Here is a 19,884-nt window from a genome sequence, read left to right on the forward strand (position 1 = left end):
CTCGTGCTTCTGCTGTGCAGATATTATCCAGGAGATTGAGGTCGGGGCTCTTGGAAGAGTTTAGCAAGTCAGATATTTCATGACTATTTAGCGACGGGGTGCTACTATACAGCATTAACCCTGATGGGGTGGCTCCCCCCTGAACTTTAAATTGCTCCAGAGATTCCACTTTAGCAGGGCTTACGTAGCGTCCCCATAGTTCCAAATCAATGGATAGTGCAGACAGGTCATCCCCCGGCCTGTCATTCATGGATAACTGAGGGATCGATGGTATGTGCACTGGCTCACTTATAATCGTCAACTTCCCATCTGTAGGGTCCCGAAAGGGAGACCCTCCTGCCATAGTTTGGGGGGCCCCCTGCTGGACCTGGGGAAATCGGGGCACAGAGGTAGTTGGTACGTGTACTTCCAAGATTTTAGTATCTGGATTATGTAGAGTCGCACGTTTAGGTTTTTTTATACCAGATAAATCCCAGAGTTCAGATAACTGACATTGTCCTTTCAAAGGTGGGTTGTTTACTGACTTGTTTCTTGTGCGGATAGTAGTTAATTTCCGGGCAGGTTTTTCTCCCACTACCCTTCCAGATCGTAAAGTTTTAGACATTTTCCACAGTAATTAAAATGAAATGTAGCAATATAAAATGAATAAAAGTCTGGAGTTGAGTCAGTCCCTGGCACAGCAGGTAGGACCAGGGTGCAGTATAGCTATCACAGTACTTGCATCAAATTACCCTTCTACTCAAATGGGCACAAATGCAAACAAATAATTACAATGTAAAAAATGAGAAATAAGGGACCGGGCCCAGCCCGGCCTACCTCGGTCACTGAGGGCCACAGAGGGCCCGCCCTTTGCCCGGGCTTAGCCCCGGCGCCGACCCGCGCGCGATCCCGCGACGCGGCCTTCAGCTGATCTTATGTGCGCCTCCAGGCGCTGGCGCTGCGTTCAATGAGCGCGCCGCCGCTAGTGCTGCCGGGAGATGGAGTCCCGGGGCGGCGACGCTGACTCTGGCACGGTGTGACTCTTGGCGGTGGCGGTGACAGCAATGGCGTGTTCCGGCGTTTTGCAGGCTAACCAGGTAGGTTTTTCAGCTCCCCCCCGCTCTGCCGCCTTCAGCTGATCTTATGTGCGCCTCCAGGCGCTGGCGCTGCGTTCAATGAGCGCGCCGCCGCTAGTGCTGCCGGGAGATGGAGTCCCGGGGCGGCGACGCTGACTCTGGCACGGTGTGACTCTTGGCGGTGGCGGTGACAGCAATGGCGTGTTCCGGCGTTTTGCAGGCTAACCAGGTAGGTTTTTCAGCTCCCCCCCCGCTCTGCCGCCTTCAGCTGATCTTATGTGCGCCTCCAGGCGCTGGCGCTGCGTTCAATGAGCGCGCCGCCGCTAGTGCTGCCGGGAGATGGAGTCCCGGGGCGGCGACGCTGACTCTGGCACGGTGTGACTCTTGGCGGTGGCGGTGACAGCAATGGCGTGTTCCGGCGTTTTGCAGGCTAACCAGGTAGGTTTTTCAGCTCCCCCCCGCTCTGCCGCCTTCAGCTGATCTTATGTGCGCCTCCAGGCGCTGGCGCTGCGTTCAATGAGCGCGCCGCCGCTAGTGCTGCCGGGAGATGGAGTCCCGGGGCGGCGACGCTGACTCTGGCACGGTGTGACTCTTGGCGGTGGCGGTGACAGCAATGGCGTGTTCCGGCGTTTTGCAGGCTAACCAGGTAGGTTTTTCAGCTCCCCCCCGCTCTGCCGCCTTCAGCTGATCTTATGTGCGCCTCCAGGCGCTGGCGCTGCGTTCAATGAGCGCGCCGCCGCTAGTGCTGCCGGGAGATGGAGTCCCGGGGCGGCGACGCTGACTCTGGCACGGTGTGACTCTTGGCGGTGGCGGTGACAGCAATGGCGTGTTCCGGCGTTTTGCAGGCTAACCAGGTAGGTTTTTCAGCTCCCCCCCGCTCTGCCGCCTTCAGCTGATCTTATGTGCGCCTCCAGGCGCTGGCGCTGCGTTCAATGAGCGCGCCGTCGCTAGTGCTGCCGGGAGATGGAGTCCCGGGGCGGCGACGCTGACTCTGGCACGGTGTGACTCTTGGCGGTGGCGGTGACAGCAATGGCGTGTTCCGGCGTTTTGCAGGCTAACCAGGTAGGTTTTTCAGCTCCCCTTCATGGTTTGAGTCCTGTCTCCCCTCTTAACTAGTGCTTATGTGTTTGATAATGGAACAATGTGAATATGCTCTTATATAGGTATGCTGCCTTGATGAAAAGCATGTCATCCCTTTGACTGAAGTTTTTGGAGCTGGGGGACAAAACTCTACATGGCAGAGGCTCTTCGTGACTGGCGCAAGAAGTTCTATTGTTCCGAGCCACCCATGGGTGGGTGATTGGTGGAATAATGATACCTGTTTCCTAGAAGTGCGGAGCTGAAATTTCGGTATATACAGGGACAAGCTATATGACTAAAGGCCCTAACCACTTTTAAAACCATCTTACAACTGAATTTTTCACTTTTCATCATGATCCACTGGCTTCTCTTGCTTTGTTTGAAACAGGTCATTTTTTTAGATGCGACTAGTAACTGAGATTGTAAAACCCATCAACAGTAACCTATGCAATTAAATGTAAAATCTCTTTTGTACACAATTTGTACTTCAGTAAAGTGCTCTGAAAACCACTGAGTCTTGTTTGAACTACATAAAACTGCACACAAATAAATAAGTGAAGAGGTGGGTGACAAGCATGCCAGGCAACCTACTATGGTGAAATCTCAACAGGGTAAGCTATGCGACTCCACTGACTTTCTTTAACGCGTTTGCTTCGTGTCGGCCAAACACCGGACCTAACTAAGCTTCTTCCACCTTCACAGGTATTTTCAACACTTGAAATTGACTACACCTAGAGCACCGTAGGGTAAGATTTTGCTGATTTTATCAGATAGTTTCTTCCTTTTAAATGTTTAGCGCGCGCCAACATAGTTCCCGTATATTTTTAACAGGCGCACACAGCGACAGTACTACGGTCCCTACATACTTGTTTGGACCCCTGAATGTGAGTACCATATACTATCTTCCATGGTTTTCACATAGGTGCAAGCTGGCTTTTGTTTCCTTTTCTCTTCTCCGGTGGGAATTCACTTCGTGGATACAGGTTGCATTGATCCTATCACCCGTTTTTTCCATGACATTCACTGAAACATTTCTTTGGCCACGAACACCTTCTTTGTTTCTGAAAACCACCGGGTTATTCAGCACAATTCTTGCTCACTAACATACCTCTTGCTATGAGTGCAAATCCTGGTATTACCGATGTTGACAAAGTTCGACTGTTTCATTTTTTGTAGTGTTGTATACGTGGAACTGCTTTCTGAAGCACATGAACTGAATCCCCTGAAGAAGGGTTAATAACCCGAAATGCATTGGGATAAATGTTGAAAATACTGATGTATTTTGACGTTTAATGAATCGCATTGTTCAGAATATTTAATTTTGCTTGTGAAGTATCAAAGCAATGAATTATGCTTCATTTAATCACAACGTATGCTTAAAAATACGCTTTTGATTCATGTTATGTATTAGAATATTTGAGAATCATGTTATTTTGAAATTTGGTTGATTAAATTGCATACTATCACTTGAAAACTCTCAAGAGTGCGGTTGCTGTGCGTCATGCAGGTGTGGATTACTCCACCCCTCTTCACTTCAGAAATCTCAACAGGCCCTGCAACTGGACAACAAACGCAACTTCCACTGGTTATGTTATTTAGTGAGGGATTAACCTGCCAACAGAGTCTACATTAACATGGATAACTGTGTTGGGTACAACTTTATTCACTTGGGTGGTAATGGGTCAGAAGCCCAATAAGTCACAATGCGGCGAGTGGAGGAAATGACTGGTTGACCCCGGAGACGGGTAAAAATACTGAGCGGGGTTCTCCGACGGCAGAAACGCTTGTCAACTGCTTACCAACACCCTTAAACGCCGCATTTCGACTCGCTAGAGAAGAGCTTGCCCTGCCACCTGCCCAAGCTGACCGCGCAGCAGGAACTTGCACTCCTGGGCCCCCTGGGACTTCCTTGTGACTGCAGGCGGAGTTGCAGGTGGCCTGTGAGCGTCCTGAGGCCTCCACGGCCTACAGCTTAATTTATGGTCTGCCTGAGGAAATATAATGCTGGGCCTTCAGTAGTGTGTCGAGTGTTACTCTGAGGGCCGATCGGTGCCTGGGTTGAGGGGGTGGGTGGGGGGGGGGGGGCGGGGGGGGGGAGGGAAGGGGGAGATGTGTTTCGCAACTGTTGGAGCTGGGCCTTGCACAGTGATACAGAGGATGGCGAGAGAGGAACCCTCTTGGCATTAGAATGCAACAACACCCGCCTATTGTCTGCAGAGGGTGGTGAGAGAGGCACAAAACCTACCCCGTGGGGTCCTGGGTCCTTTGCTTCGGGCCCACTGGAACACTGTGCACTGAGGGAGACAGGTAGCGATCCCACTCTAGCCCTTCATATGACCGCTTTCGGGTCATAATTCACCCTCCCCCCCCTCATCGGAGGTGCTGGTTTTGGAGGTGTGGGCTCCCCCCTCTAAAGCAGAGAGTTGGCAAAGTGCCCGGTCTTGAATGGACCCGAATCCTACTGAAAGCCATCCCTCGGTTTATTGAATTACAGGAATTTGGAGTGCCCCTTGGAGTGGAGCTGTGGCCACTAGTGCACTGCCGATTCACCCCCTGAGAGATCATGTATCCACCTGGAATCCGATGATCACACCATCCAGACCGGGAATAATACTTTTACATTTTATCTCAGATCATTCGCTGTAGTTGATGTCCATAATTCCTATCTAACAGCCTGTATATCTCTGTACCAATGCTAATGTCACACAGTTTTACAGTTCAGTCATTGACTCACCATGGTCATTGTATCTAGCCAGATCCTTTTTGTCAATGTAGAGATCGTGGTCAGTGTCCAACTCCCAGAACTTGCAGTAGATGACATAAAAGTGCTCGTAGGAAAAGTAATCTGTAATCTGGTTGATGTCATCTTCTTCTTCCAAGAGTGCTAGAGTCTGAAACGAGACAAATCAGCCAATGTTGAGTTCCATGTGTTTTTTGTTTATTAACAATCCCATGCTGTAGGAAAGCAAAGATTAGGGTGTTTCATTGAACAACAAAGGTTTGAATCCGCTTTCTTTTATCACAGTACAGTTGCACAGAAAAATCCTCACTGGTAATTTGAACCCAATGTATACTCTTTAACATACAACACTTAATCATTTTGAATTGCCTTTGGTCCAACCCCAAAATGATGCATAATAATTACTGCAATTATAATAATCACTTGGCAATTGTTCTGTTTCTTAACTACCACAACAGGTCCCGTATTCTGTTTAAGGCTACAATTCTAGGGGTACTCAACTAATAGATTCTGTGACTCATATTCTTCAATGACCCACCCCAGGGCATTGCTCAGATTGTTAGATGCCTTTCAGGGTGTGGGAGCTGGGCCCCACAGCAAATAACATACAGATAAACCCTGACACCCCATACCAGTGGATAGCACACAGACAGAAGAGCTCTCTCAGGCTGTCTAACCTCTCTATACGTGCTATGCCTTTGATTATCTCCTGTTCAGTGTTATTGTCAGTAAACCTAGATGATAACCAATGACTCCTAAATGTTAAGTATAACTCAGAACCTACAGAAACCTCTACATTTGATTGTTACAAATACAGGATGAAGCTTTCTCATCCTAAAACACACAGTACCCATGATTCACTGTATTACCAGTATAGAGTATTTTTCTTTCATCTGTAAACTTGAGAGGATGGAGGCCCCATTAAATAAAGGGGTTTCATGGTGGGGGAAGAGATGAGGTGTGGGAGTTCAGGCCAGTAATTCACTGGTGGCCGGGGCTATGAGCAACTGCTTCCATGCCCTCAAGTTTTGGAAGGGCTTTAGTGGTGAAAATGGAGAACACATCATTGCTAGGACCATGCTTACAAAATGCCACATAACCATAATACCCCACAGTATCTATTTTTTTGATAAGCAAATTTTTATTTTTCCAACGAAACATACAAAAGTACATGGACAACCGTCCAAGCGAACTGGCATCAAAAGATATTTTGTACATTCATTGACCTTCATCAGCACAACCTCCCACCCCCTCCCCGACCACCTCACTCCCTCCACCCGTGTTGACACCCCTAAATCATACCCCCTAGCCACTTTCCCCACACTTTGCGAAACTTCTTAGGGCAGCCCCGTGCCGAATACATCGTGCGGTCCTGCGTTGCGCACCAATCCACCCCCCTCCTCCACGCAGCACATCTGGGGGGGTCCGGCCGCTTCCAGGCGGCAGCAATATCTCGCTTCGCCACCACCAAAGCGGTAGTGAGGAAAAATTTCTCATGACGGGAACCATCCAGACCGTCTGTTATCCCCAGCAGGGCCATTCTGGGATCATGGGGAACTTCCCACCCCAGCGTCTCAGTTAGTTCGGCCTCAATCTCGCCCCAATAGGGTCCCAGATGCGGGCAGGTCCACACCATATGGAAGAAGTCCGCCGGGTCCTCCCCACAACGAGCACATGAAGCATCTGGGGAGAGACCCGCGCGGTGAAGGCGCTCCGGGGTCAGATAGGCGGTGTGCAAGTAGTACAATTGGATGAGCCGCAGCCTGGCCGAGGAGGTGATCGTCCTAGGTGCCATAAGGGCGTCCCTCCAATCGGCCTCATCCAGTGGTCCCACCCAGGCCTCCCAGCGCAGCTTCGTGTCCTCCCAGTCCATGGGGGTGTTATTGACTAGGGCTCGGTAAATACGGGAGATACCCCCCTACCCAGAAAACCCATCATCACCTGCGCCTCCGGTGGGCTATGGTCAGGGATCAGCGAATCTAGAGGGGCGTGGGACCGAACCGCGTGGCGCAGCTGGAGATATTTGTAAAACTGTGAGGGGCGCAACGAGAAGCGAGCCTGAAGCTCCCGGAAGGAGCACATACGACTCCCCCGCCACAAGTCGCCTAAGCAGGAGATCCCAAGGAGGTCCCACGCCCGAAATCCTTCCAAGCCCGTGACCTCCCGCAGCCAAGTGCCATGCCAGAGTGGTGTAACGCGGGTCAATTTCCCCGACCACCGGGTGTGCCGCAGAGCCGCACGCCAAGCCAAAAAGGGGGCCCGGACAACATCTGGAAGCGACCGAGGAAGCGTCGCCCCGTAGAGCATATTTTGAATAGAGGGGAACCCCAGTATCTGTACCTCCAGCCTGTAGGCCGGATCGTCCCAGCCGCCCGAGAACCAGTCATGGACCACCAGGAGCCGAGTCGCAAGGTAGTATAAGTATAGGTCGGTCATGCTCATACCTCCGTCGTGCGATGGAATCCGGCACCGGCCGAGGGCCAAGCGTGCCCTACCGCCACCCCACAGAAACTTGGTCGCCATACTATCCAAGTCCCGGAACCATGGAAGAGAGAAAGAACAGGGCGTGTTTTGCAGCATGTACAGGAATTTGGGAAGGATCATCATCTTATAGAGGGCAATCCTCCCCAACGGATTCAATGGGAGCGATTGCCATCTCGCCAGGTCTGATCTGGCCTTGTTGACCACAGGAGCCACATTGAGGGCCCAACAGAGCTCGCCCCACAGTATCTAAGGTCTCATGGAGGATCCTCACCTATACAAAATACATGGGCTCCACTTCCTTATGCTACAAGAAATGCCCTCCATCATGGGCTGACACTGCCCATGGCAGGCACCTAGAGATCCCAGCAGTACTTCATTACATATTCCAATTAATCTACAGGGGCGCTCATCTAGCCCATAAATGTACTCAATTTAGAGAGAAGGGGCTGGTTGCAGAATCTCAGAGTAGGTATCTTGGTTCACAGACCAGGATTCCCATGGTGCTAGCCGACATATACAGCCATGATGTTGCCATACCTGATTTCTTTTTAGTTCAAGTGGCTAAATGATTAATTAAATACCCCAAGTCTATGTTTATATGGGAAAATAAGTTTAATTTAGTCTTTATACCAAAATGGACGTGCCTGTATCACTTAATCAGAGAGGATCTGTCACGTCACTGAAGTCTGGGAGCTGGAGGAGATGTGGCACACCTTTCAGTTGGGTATCAAGTAATCTGGTCCACTTCACCTCCTTAAACATCGATTAAATCCTCATGTATTGTAGGGAATCCAGCTAAGTACCAAAATCTGATATGCTCCCCTGAACTGATCCACTCTAATGACAAGTGATGTTCGGATCTGATACATCATTCAGTTATGGTGGTGGCGAGTCATGATACTCTGCGTGAAGTGATTTTCCATAGTGTGGTCAAAGGAGAAATTTCTGTACCAGGCCTGTTAGCAGGTATGGTATAATGCAGGCGGTGTTTAAAGTATACATCTGTAGACAAATACTGCCACAGACACTGGGATCCTGTGGTTGATCAAGTCAATTCTTATTAGGTATAAGGCCACAAATCATGTAATTGTGGATGAGTTATGATATTGGCCCACACCTTGTAAAATCTTGCGGGCAACCTTGTTGATCTCCAAGCATTATATGATACTGTGGACAGGATGTTTTAGTTTCTTGAAAGATGTGTGGCAGCCAGGTAGGTCACTAGCATTACTGGTTATCAAGGAGTGAGAAGCAATATTATTGATCAAATGATCGATACCAGCAGTGTTGTCAAATATACTGCTGATTTAAACTCAGTATTCTGTGCATTCTGTACCAAATTACATAGGCTTTATGATAAACCCCTGCAACAAATGAATAATGAATGTACAATTGCTAACTCTTGTGGTTGGGACACCCAGACTTCCCAGGTAGTCCCCAATACACAAGCAGAAATAAACTCTATTGTGGATGGACTGTCCTATACTCGGCCATGATTTGCTTCGCATTGACTTTTAAAAGGTACATATTGTGCAACTAACTGTGCATCTGTTACATCTATATTGCATGAGCCCTGCTGAGAATCTTGTACCTGGCTCCTTGCATGAAGCAGTTGTAATAGTGCTTCTGAAGCTCACTTTCACTACCGAACTCCAATAATAAGATACCGGCCAAAATCACCTCTGTGATTATTCCCCAACCCTCAACACTTTTGTATCAAGTAAATAGAGAATTGCCATGGGTTGGTCCACGCATCTTAATCTGAGCAGGCTGTTTGACATTCTCCTACTTGTTGGCCTTGGGGTGAAGCACTAGTGACCCTGTTAAACCAGGAAAAAGCTTTGGCCTCTTTTAAGGGAGTGTTTTTGTGGGCAAAACGGTGTCATCACCCCTTGTCCATTCCAGGTGAAAAGTTTTGTCCTTTCCTTTCAGTCCCTTCCTGGTGTAAGATTTTGAGTCTCATTTAGAACCGTCAGCTCACCAACTCAGCATAGGCCCTGACAATTGCTCCCCTTGTAGAGTAATGGCCACAGACTGTGAGTTACCTGGCAGGTATCTCACTATTTACTGTGCAGATGCCGGTGCAGCAGATGCACTGTTGGCAGAACAGTATGTAGAGACTGCACTGTGTTTTGGCTCTACTTTGCATACTTTTTTGTTCTATCAAACAAACTTCCAAAACTGGAATTTGTTTAAATAAAACACAAATACAATGGCTATGACACACAGGGATTATTCTGCTTGGGAGTACCATGCTTCACATGTTGGGCAGGGAAATCCAATGACTTTCATACACCTTGAATAAGATGGGGCGGCCATCACTGGAAAGTGCATGGACCAACAGTGGCAGCTGTGTTGCATGGGCAGGGAGACTGTCCCTGTGACACAGAAGTCCAGTGGCAGATAGACTGCCAGGGGAAGGTTTTCAAACAATAGAACCACCTGAGGCTCAGTCTAAGAAACCCTGTGGTTCTCTCACCTCTGAACCATTCAGGAGACAGACTGGGACTCTGCCAACCTCTAAGAGAGATTCCTTGTAATTTGCTTCGTAGCCCCTCCTGTGGTGTGAATTATGTACTATTCTAGTCCTGTCTAGTTCTATGCTTTCTCTGCCAATAGTTTCTAGTTACTTTTTAGAACTGTGCTTTTCCCTGTTTACCAGGTTTGGGTTGCTTCCTACTATGCCATCTGGTTTTCAGACTGTGCAACCAACTTGTCCTTATCTTCTACAGTGCTAAGGGCTTTCCCTTGTTCCTTTTGGTGGGGAAGAGTTTAAAAGTGGGACTGGCACATTAATACTAGATCACATCCTCATATTTGTTTTGGTCTGGCTTGAGACCCACTGGTGTTCCTCATGTCAATGCTGCTCCCTTCCTTCAGCATCATACATTTGACAAGATGACTCTAGGATTTCAACCTTAGGGCATGCCATCTTTTGTTTCCCGATTGACCATTGCTTGTTCTTTTCTACTGTACTGGAAGGTGCAGGCCAGAGGGCTGTTAGTCTGATCTCATTTTCCTCTTTCCCAAATAGCGCCTCAGGTTCTTGAAAATTGAGTGTTTTGGAGGTTAGCCACCATGACTGCCCAAAGGAGGTTATCCTTATGCTGGGTGCTGTCTAGTCCCTCTCAACTGGTGTTTCGGGCCCATACAAGAAGAAAAACATTACTTACCAGTAGCAGTCGGTTTGCAGTGCTATATTTTTCTGGTTGCAGTATGCACTGCTATGGATCACATGATGTGCACAGACTTAAAAAGGAGAACCAAACAAGACAAGACTACGAAGAGTGCAAAAGAAAGAGGGGACAAATGATGGCACCGAGGGGAGACAAATGAACAAATAGTGCATGACGCAAAAAGGGTGCGAGCTACAGCGGGGATCTGAAAAGCCAATGCAAACACGCAGCTCTGCTAGCTATAGAGCTATGGTTCCAGGGTGTCTAAATAGAACTCTACAAACTTTGACCTCGAAATGATCCCACACCTAGGAGGCGAGAATGCATGTATTCTCAGCTTCCACAGACTAATTCTCCAGTGCTTTTAGCCCTGTGCTTGCCTCTCGCCTAACCTAATTACTGAAAGGCATCTTGTTGGGCATGAATATCCAAGGAGTAATGTTAGTGATTGTGTGGATATTAGACCATGTTGCAGTTTTAAGGATGTCTCCAATTAGGATATTGCCTAGGAAAGCTATAACGGCTCCCTTCTTGAATTATGCCCTTGGTACAGAATGTAGTATATATTTAGCTTGGCAATAAAAATGTGAATGCCTTTGACAATCCATTTGGCAATTCCAGCTTTAGAATGTGGTTTTCCCTGGTAAGGCTGGCCAAAAACGACAAAGAACTGCTTGGTTTTCTTGAAATATTTAGTATGATTAATATGCTACATAATGGGCTTTATTACGATTTACAGTGTGCCACAACCAGCTCTGGTTGATGGAAAAAAGAAGGTTAATCAATAGTCTAATTGACAGGGAAAGGGGAGATGACGTTTAGCTGAAAATGAGGGTGTGTTATGAGGACAACCTGAACTTTGTGGACTTTGAGATATTGCTCCTCTAATTGCAGTTCAGAAACCCAGTAAAGGTAAGTGATTGCACTGAGTAAGATTAGTTTACAAGAAAAGAACTACAGTGAAATATACAATAACAGTTCAAATGGAGGCCCTATAAGCCATGTAAGGACTGCATTCAAATACCTTAGAAGGACGAGGTGGAATACCCTTTTAAGGTCTTCCATAAAGGCTTTAACAAAAGGGAGTTTAAAGACTGGCTTGTGTACCCTGTTTTGTCAGCAAGTCCCTATTCTTATGAATGAATATGCTAGTCCTCCCTTTTGTAAGTGCAGCAAGTAACATATATTGTCCTGCACTGCAGCCAGCTTTTAAGGGCAATGTATAAAAATCAATACAAAAAGTTACTCTTTTTTCCAGTTTGCCTCATACCATGCCCGTGTAGGGAGCTTTTGGACTTCTTTAAGAATTTCCATACACTTCTCAGGGAGTTATATCTAAGACCTCAAGTGCAAATTGCAAGATTCCGTGTCGGGATGTTGGGGTGTTACAGCTGACCTTGATGCTACTTGAGGAGGTCAGGGCATAATGGTAGCTTTTCGTGCCTATGTACCAACATTTCCAGAAGTATTGAGCACCCCTCTGCTGTGCACACGTGGGAGCTATGAGGGTTAACAATATTGGTGCTTTTCACATTTTTCTGTCGAGATAGTGAAGCAGTGAAGAAAACACATAAGCAAATATCCCTGTGGTTGAATCATAATGTTTTGGCCCTAAATTGTGGGTGTTTGTGCCTGGAGGAGAAGCTTTAGCATTTTGCCTTCTCACATGTAACTAACGGGTCTACTGCTGCAGCTCTGTTGAGCAGATCCGCAAAGTAATTGCCCTCTCCCAGGGCAAGTTCCACTAGTAGGAGGATCTGGTGATGAATTGTTCAGTGTCTAGTAGTTTACGCTATTGCGGACAAATATAGTGAATGTATACCCCTTTACTATTGTAAATAATACATTGTGGACATGTTGGCTGTGCAAATGAGTTCTTTCTTGCTGCAAATGATGCAGTTATCTTAATGTGTCTTGTCTTGTTGGAGAGGATTCTCATGTCTGGAGATGAACGGCTGCTTCTGTAGCTTGACAGTCCCATAGCTCAGAAAAACACGGACTATCCCAATTAATCGAAAACTAGCTAAGGTGTAGTTTTTGTCCTAGGGCATTATAGTTTCAGAGAGGCAATACAAGTACCCCCGAAACCAAGACTTTTTACTTCCAAGCAAAACAACTTACAACATCTGTACATGTCACTGGAAGGCAGGCGTGTTGCAAAGCATATAATCTACAGCTACACGTGCTGCAAACATAGTTACACATTTCTTCTTACGAAAGAGTTAGGATGGGGCCAGTTAAATAACAAAAGAAATGACTATTATGCACTGCATGATGGGGTGTAAGAATTAGAACTGAATCTTATATAGTTATTTCACTGTAGATGTTGTCTCTCCATTAAAAACTAAATGTAGAATTGGACGTTTTTCAGAAATATAGTGACAAAACTGTATGAACATAAATTTGTTACACATTGTGCAGGTTCCTAATTGTAAAGCTAGGAAGTCTAAATGTCAAAATAAACATTTACCACCACCTATAACTATAAAAAAGGAACATGACAGACCATACCTGTAAGAAGTTGCTTCTTCTCAACTCTGTTAGGGTGATTCTGCCAGACCACGACCTGTTGACTGTGTAGAATATTCTTTGAATAACCTACATCAAAAAATGAAATAAGACATGAGAATCTTTAGTGCTGTGTTGGTTTTGATTTATCTATTTTATCTTCGCAATAACCAATCCTTGATGCTGTACTCAGTGGACGTCCTTAGGCAGGAGAGGAGTAGCTCTGCTGATGGAAAATCATTTTAGCTAATCCACTGCAGTACGGCTTACTTTCATGACAGTCAAGAGAGGGTGCCAGAGACATGAGGAGGGAGAGCCGGAAGGGGAGTGGCTTTCTATGCGGTCCACTAGCCTATCTAATTTCTGAAATAGCTCTGAATTGTAAAAGCTGTGAAGCAAGACTAGCATCAACATCCCTCACATTAGCTCAACAGAATAAATAGGGCCACTAGCATTTTGTTCTTCTACGGCAACTGCATCTTCCGTATAATTACGGGCTCATGACACATGCCACACAGTTCACTAGCTGTATTTCTGGCTAAAACCTCAAACGTTCCTAAAAAAGAATGTCTCTTTTGGCCCCACGCAGTGACACGCCCTTTGTAAAGGTTAAATAATTTCCTTTCAGTTGCTAATTGATGTATTCAGGTAATAAACCAGTATTAAATAAGTGAAAATTTTGCCCACACAATAGTGATGTGTGTTATGACAAAATATCGAAATAATAAGGCAACAGAATGGCTCAAATTATGCTGTATAATGTACTTTGTTGCTGCATAATTTAGTCAACTCTGAGAAACAATTTGGCCCTCTTTTGCGCATAAGTCCAGTGTGCTTGTTCACAGGGGGTACTACTGCATGGCAGAACGTGGCAAATGTGTGAACTGCAGTTGTTTGAGTGCTGATCTAAGGGTGGGAAGGGGAGGGCGGCTGCTTATGAGCCTTCTATTTAAATATTGCTTTCAAATACTCAATCGTCCCATGTGTTTGTTTGGGGCCCATCAGGTTACAAAGCAGAGCATGAGGCTCTTAGGTGTTTTTTGTTTTTAGGTCTCGCTGAGTCAGCGCATGCGCTGCTCTGCGAGACATTTAGTGTGTGGGTTTCCAAAGAGCCACCACAGGCTTTTGGTGGCCTCAAGCTTGCGTGCACGAGAGCGTGCACGCGCGCAGCCGCCATCTGTCTTTCCTCCGTCACCGCGCTTGATCGCGATCACTTTCACTTTTGCTGCCGCGCAGCTGTGTCACTTTCATGCCCAATGCTTGTTCTTGTTTACTTTTAGCCCATTTAATATTATATTTAACATCACTGACAATTAGATGGAATAATCAGAAGCAGAATAAAGATTTGCGCAGATACCTTGTTGCAGTCATTTTGCCTGTGTTTTTTTTGCAGATATGATGTATGTGTCAGTGCAGTTATAGCGTCAGTGCGGCTGCAGGGATTCTGCCTGTGTCTTTACATTGATTTGCTCAACATCTCTGCGTATTTGTTACTCTGCAGCCGTTGTGGCATAGTATCCGTTGTGAATACACCCCCAGCTCTACAGTAATTGTGTTTGTATGGCTGTTGTGATTGTGCATCGCTGCAGTGATCGTGGTGGGTCATTCCTGCCGTGGCTGGGTCTCTGCAGTCCCTGCTGGCTCTTTCCATAGGCCTGTGGTGATTGGCTGAATGAAGCCTGTTCCACGGCGCCGGAAACATGCAATGACGTCACAGCCTGACAGGCAGCAACCCTCACTCTCGCAATGCCTGACTGTGACATCACTGCTGTATCGCCGGCATCAGGTGCTCACTCTGAGAGGAATGCCCAGGTGAGTCGCATACTTCCTGAAATCTCAATTTTAGAACGTGTTTATAAGCCCACTGCCAGGCCTCATTCCTCTTCTACCTTTCACGCTGTCTTTTCTTTCTCCTTTTCTCTGGCTTCACTCACCTGTCTAATTTCTCTCAGACATAGTCTTACCTGCACGTCTCACTCTCCCATCTCTCTGATCTCTTCATCACCACTCCTCACTCCCACCGTTCTCACCTCCTCTTTCCCACCTCACTTCGGTCATTTTCTTCCTAGCTTTGAGTTTTCTCTCTCGACCACATTTAAAACTAATTTGAATCTCTTTCCCTCACTTCTATCTGTTTTATACCTGACACTTTCTTCTGCCATTTCTCAACCTGCCTCCCATATCATTACCACTCTCTCACCTCTATCACTCACTCCTAACTTTTTACAGTTTACCCCATATCTTTGCCACTTACCCACACATCTCCCATCTCTCTCCGGTGAAGGGTAGTGAACTTTGAAAGTGGTGGTGTGTAAACAGCGGTCACAACTTGCACCAAACAAGTGAAGTAAGCACGCCTGACTTTCCCCGGGTGAGGGGTAACTACCATATAACAAAGATTTCAATAAAAATTCGTAAGAGGTTGTCACACTAAAACGCCTCTTAAGTCAGTACACTACAAATCGAACTAGTGCTTGGAAACTTGTAATTTGAAAATAATTGAATAAGACCACCAACCACACTGCAGTATAACTCACATGACGACATAAACATCACCAACGAACAATCTATCTCAAGGCCACACACCAAAGCGCCACGAGGAAGGCATTTGCTGCTTGCAGCGCTCTTTGCTTTCCATACTCAAAGCATATATTAGGCAAGCATTAGCATAGCCAATAGGTCCCGCCTTTGGGACCTTATAAGTGTTTAGTTATCCAGCACAATATCCTTGGTGCAACAACATCAAGTGTTGCATGGCTAAACACTTATCAGGTCCCAAAGGCGAGACCTATTGGCTATGCCAATGCTTGTCTATATCGTCATGTTCCATTCTCTCTATCATGTTTTCAGCCCTTCGCCGTTGGTGACCGATTGATGTTCACCGTCCAGTAACAATCAGGACGCTAATGCAAACACTACCCTTCACATAAATAACACGTTTAGCTAGTTTACAAGAGATGTTGTTAAGTGCTGTGAGTGACACCAGCATGTGGAGGCAGGCACAGGCTAGAAAACACAAACTGTAGCAAGAGGTGAGGGCGATTTCCCAGAATGTGTCAGAGACGTGCAGCTCGAGCAAAGCCAGGCCAGACTAAGAATCCCACTAGGGGAACGTTTGTTGAACAAGGATTCAAATAAGCGTTTCTGCAGTATGCTTCTTGTTAAAGACACATTCAAAAGGCATGAATTTTTCTACCCCAGGCCTGCCCTTTGGTAGCCCTTGACAGCCCTTGCAACCCCTATAAGGGTTCACTAAAAACAGCAGTAAGAAAAGAGAGTAAATGGCTCACAAAAAGGCCAATTTCCTCTCTGTACCTACCACTCTTGGCCTCCACATTATCTTCTTAGCAGGAAAATACTATACCCCTGAAGGACTAAGGGAGGGACATGACTGGGCAGCCCAGGGATATCATTGGCAAAGGGTGCTTGATGTGACTTTCAATACTCATGGCATTTCTGTGAACTGACATATTGTAGAAGGGGCAGAAGGTGTGTTAGAATATAGTAAATAGCAATTAAATATTATTAGAACTAGGATTCCTGTTTGTCTGAGATATGCACCCAGGCAGGAACCTTCACTCTAGTCAGGGTAAGCTAAATACACACTAAAAGATAACCTGTGCTCACCCTCTGGTAGCCTGGCACAGAGCAGTCAGGCTTATCTAAAGAGGCAATGTGTAAAGTATTAGTGCAATACACTCACAAAGTAACAATGAAAACACCACAAAAAAGACTCCACAGATTTAGAAAATTAGATAATTGTATTCTGAACAAAACAAGACTAAAATGACAAAAATCCAATGTTTAGAAGTTGAGCTATTGAATTTTAAAGGAATAAATGCAGTAAAGTGCTTAGAAGCCAGAAGCACTAAAAAGGTTACTTTAGGTTGTGCTGGATTGGGACAAAAGTCAAAGGTTAGGCTGACCATGATGGAGCGCCGGCCAGCTACAGGTCCTACGCAGGCACTGGTGAACAAAATACCTTTCCTGGTCGCAAACAGCGAGATGCGTCGATGTCAAGGCCCGCAGGTGCAGGATCCATCTGTCTTTTCCAAGCAGAGAAGGCAACACGTCGGGTCCGAAGACAGGTGCCGGAGAGGCATCGAGCGATGCATCGGATTCTGCCCCGCAGTCAAGGGGATGCATCGATCTCACAGAGCTGCAGTGGCGGAGGTACGCCGTCCAATGCGTCGCTCTTTGGAGGCAAAGCGCAGATACCGAGGCGAACCGACTATTTTACTCCTGTTACCAGGTTGATGTTCCGTTTCTGCTACACGCAGACAAGAGATGCATCAAAATCCGTGTTGTAAGTATGTGGGCCTTTTCCAGTGAGCCAGGCACAGGAGCATGGGTAGTCTTTGATATCCCTGAGGCTCAAGCAACAGGAAGCAAACCAACAAGCCCTTGGAGACCATTTGGAGTGAAGGTCACCTCTCCTTCAGCAGAGTCAGGGAGCAGCAGGGTAACAACAGAAAAGCAGGCCTTCCAGATAAGTAGTTCAGTTGAGTCCTTTAAGCAGCACCGCAGTTCTCCTGGCAGAGCTTCAATTACAAGTCCAGCATTGTCTGATTTTAGGGGGCTAGAGACCCAGTACTGATACCGAAAGGTGCCTTTGATGTGGGGATAACTTCATGGCAGTTCTCTGAAGTGCACAAGTATCCCTCTCAACCCAGTCCTGTCTGCCAGCTATCTATGGGGGTAATCAGTCCTTTATGTGGGGACAGGACACTGCCTATTCAAGTCTAGTGTTAGCCCCTTTCTTCCATCATGTCCAGGCAAGACTATCAGAATGGAGATGTGTACTCAGACACACCATGTGTTGTGGCTGTCTAGAGGGAATGCATACATTGTAGTTGTCACCCACCCCAGATGTGTACTGGTGACAGACTGTCAGGCACACAAAGCAGTAAGTCCACTTTCTAAAAGTGGCATTTCTAAAACAGTAATGTTAAATCAAACTTCACGAGTGAGGAGGATTTATCATTACCATTCGAAAGATATGAAAAGTGAAAAAGCTACTCCTCTCTGATCAGGAATTACAGCTTAAAAGTGTATTAAGGTATTCCCAATGATAGCCTACGAGAGGGGTCGGCCTCACAGTAGTGAAAAACAAATTTAGCTGTTTGTCACAACCAGGACATGTAAAACTTAAAAGTACATGTCCTAAATTTTAGTTACACAGCACCCTGCCCTTAGACCTACCTAGGGCCAACCTTAGGGGTAACTTCTGTGCAATAAAAGGGGAGTTTCTGTCTTGGCAAGGGATTTTAAATGCCATGTCGAAGTGGTAGTAAACTGCACACACAGACCCTGCTATCACATGCCTGAGACAGGTTTGAAAGGCTACTTGTGTGGGTGGCACAATAAGTGCTGCAGGCCTAGTAGTATTTAGGTTTAAGGCCCTGGGTATATGTATACCCCTTTACAAGGGGCTTACAAGTAAACTAAATATGTGAACTATGGATAAGCCAATGTTACCCCATGTTAGGGAGAGAGCACAAGCACTTTAGCACAGGTTAGCGGTGATAAAGTGCTCACAGCTCTGAAGTCAACAAAAACGAGGTCAGAAAAAGAAGAGGAGGCGGGTAAAAGATTTGGGGTGACCCTTCAGAAAGGGTCATTTTCCAACAAATACTTTCTTAATTTTCGTAAATTAGGGAGATTTATGAATGTATGCATATTGCTGTATGCTAAGATAGTGCGGTTGAAATATATACCTGCAAAATATTGCACCCACTATATTATCTATGATTACATCATAAAGGTACATACAATTTACTATTCTTAAATCCACATTTACTTATCCTGAGTTACCTTGTGAGAAGTAATATGCATATGTGATATTTTTATAGGTCAATATTACAGCCACAATACAGTAGTAGAACACCTTGTATACATTTCAGAGATTAATTGGGTTAAGTGGAACAATGTGTGCATACATTTCCATTGTTTCCCTTTAACTTCCAAAGAATGATACTCTATGCTTGATTAAATGCATGAACCATTATAAGAGCTGGACTGGAACGCAACAATTATCACCCAAGTTAAGTTTCCTACTACATTCAATACTAACCAGATACTAACATGATAGTCAGAGTTCTTACGGCATTCTTTGGCATAGAGCATTTTAAGTGTGAGGCACTTTCTATACCAGCAATTTTTACAATGCTTGCACAAATGTCCAGTGGGCTGAAGAAATTTGACAGACCCCTAACCACCATCAAAGTACAACAGAGCCTCCTCTACCAGCCTGCATTACCTTCAAAATGTGTTGAATCATGAAGTGTAGGAAGTTGGCTCTGTATATACTATACCAAAATGAAGTTTAGTGTGCACAGAGTCCAGTGGAACCCCAAAGGTAGGCAGAGGTAAAAGTAGATAGCACCTTACTCTCTATTTGTGGTAGTGTGGGTGAGCAGTAAGGCTTTATCAGAGGGTAGTGTTAAGCATTTGTTGTACTCACTTAGGCAAGAAATGATGTCACACAATCAAAGACTGAACTCAGACCAATTTGTTTGTGTAAGAATATTATTTAGTTATTTTATTTCTAAAACCAAGCCAGGCCTGGTGCAGGTAAGTGAAATAATACTTTTGCAGGTATAATGCAGGTCAATACAATTCAAATGCAGAATCAAATGCAGATGGTTGATTTACAGGTAAGTCATTTGCTTATAAAACAGTTGAATTACTTTTCAGATTACTTTTTAAGTTACTTTTTCTACTCAGTGTGATATGTCCAGATCTGAACATAAGTTCTTAAGGACCCTGGTTATGCTCCCTTGTAGCACACCTCTGACACCCTTAAAAAATGACCTAGGTAGACGGTCATTCAGCGATATAG

At 45.9% G+C, this 19,884-nt stretch overlaps 1 protein-coding gene across 6 annotated transcripts in view; it reads right to left on the reverse strand.

Annotated features, from left to right (window-relative positions):
- Positions 1-19,884, reverse strand: part of PPP2R3A (protein phosphatase 2 regulatory subunit B''alpha) — a 1,290,855-nt gene that overhangs the window by 111,596 nt on the left and 1,159,375 nt on the right. For all 6 annotated transcript variants that reach the window (XM_085634350.1, XM_085634351.1, XM_085634354.1 and 3 more), the window contains 2 exons: positions 13,047-13,133; positions 4,870-5,026 (listed from right to left, as the gene is read on the reverse strand). In XM_085634350.1, coding sequence (XP_085490476.1) covers positions 4,870-5,026; positions 13,047-13,133 — 244 coding nt within the window. The remainder of the gene's footprint in view (positions 1-4,869; positions 5,027-13,046; positions 13,134-19,884) is intronic.

This window comes from Triturus cristatus, chromosome 11, assembly GCF_964204655.1.
Source record: "Triturus cristatus chromosome 11, aTriCri1.1, whole genome shotgun sequence".
Lineage (NCBI taxonomy): Eukaryota > Metazoa > Chordata > Amphibia > Caudata > Salamandridae > Triturus > Triturus cristatus.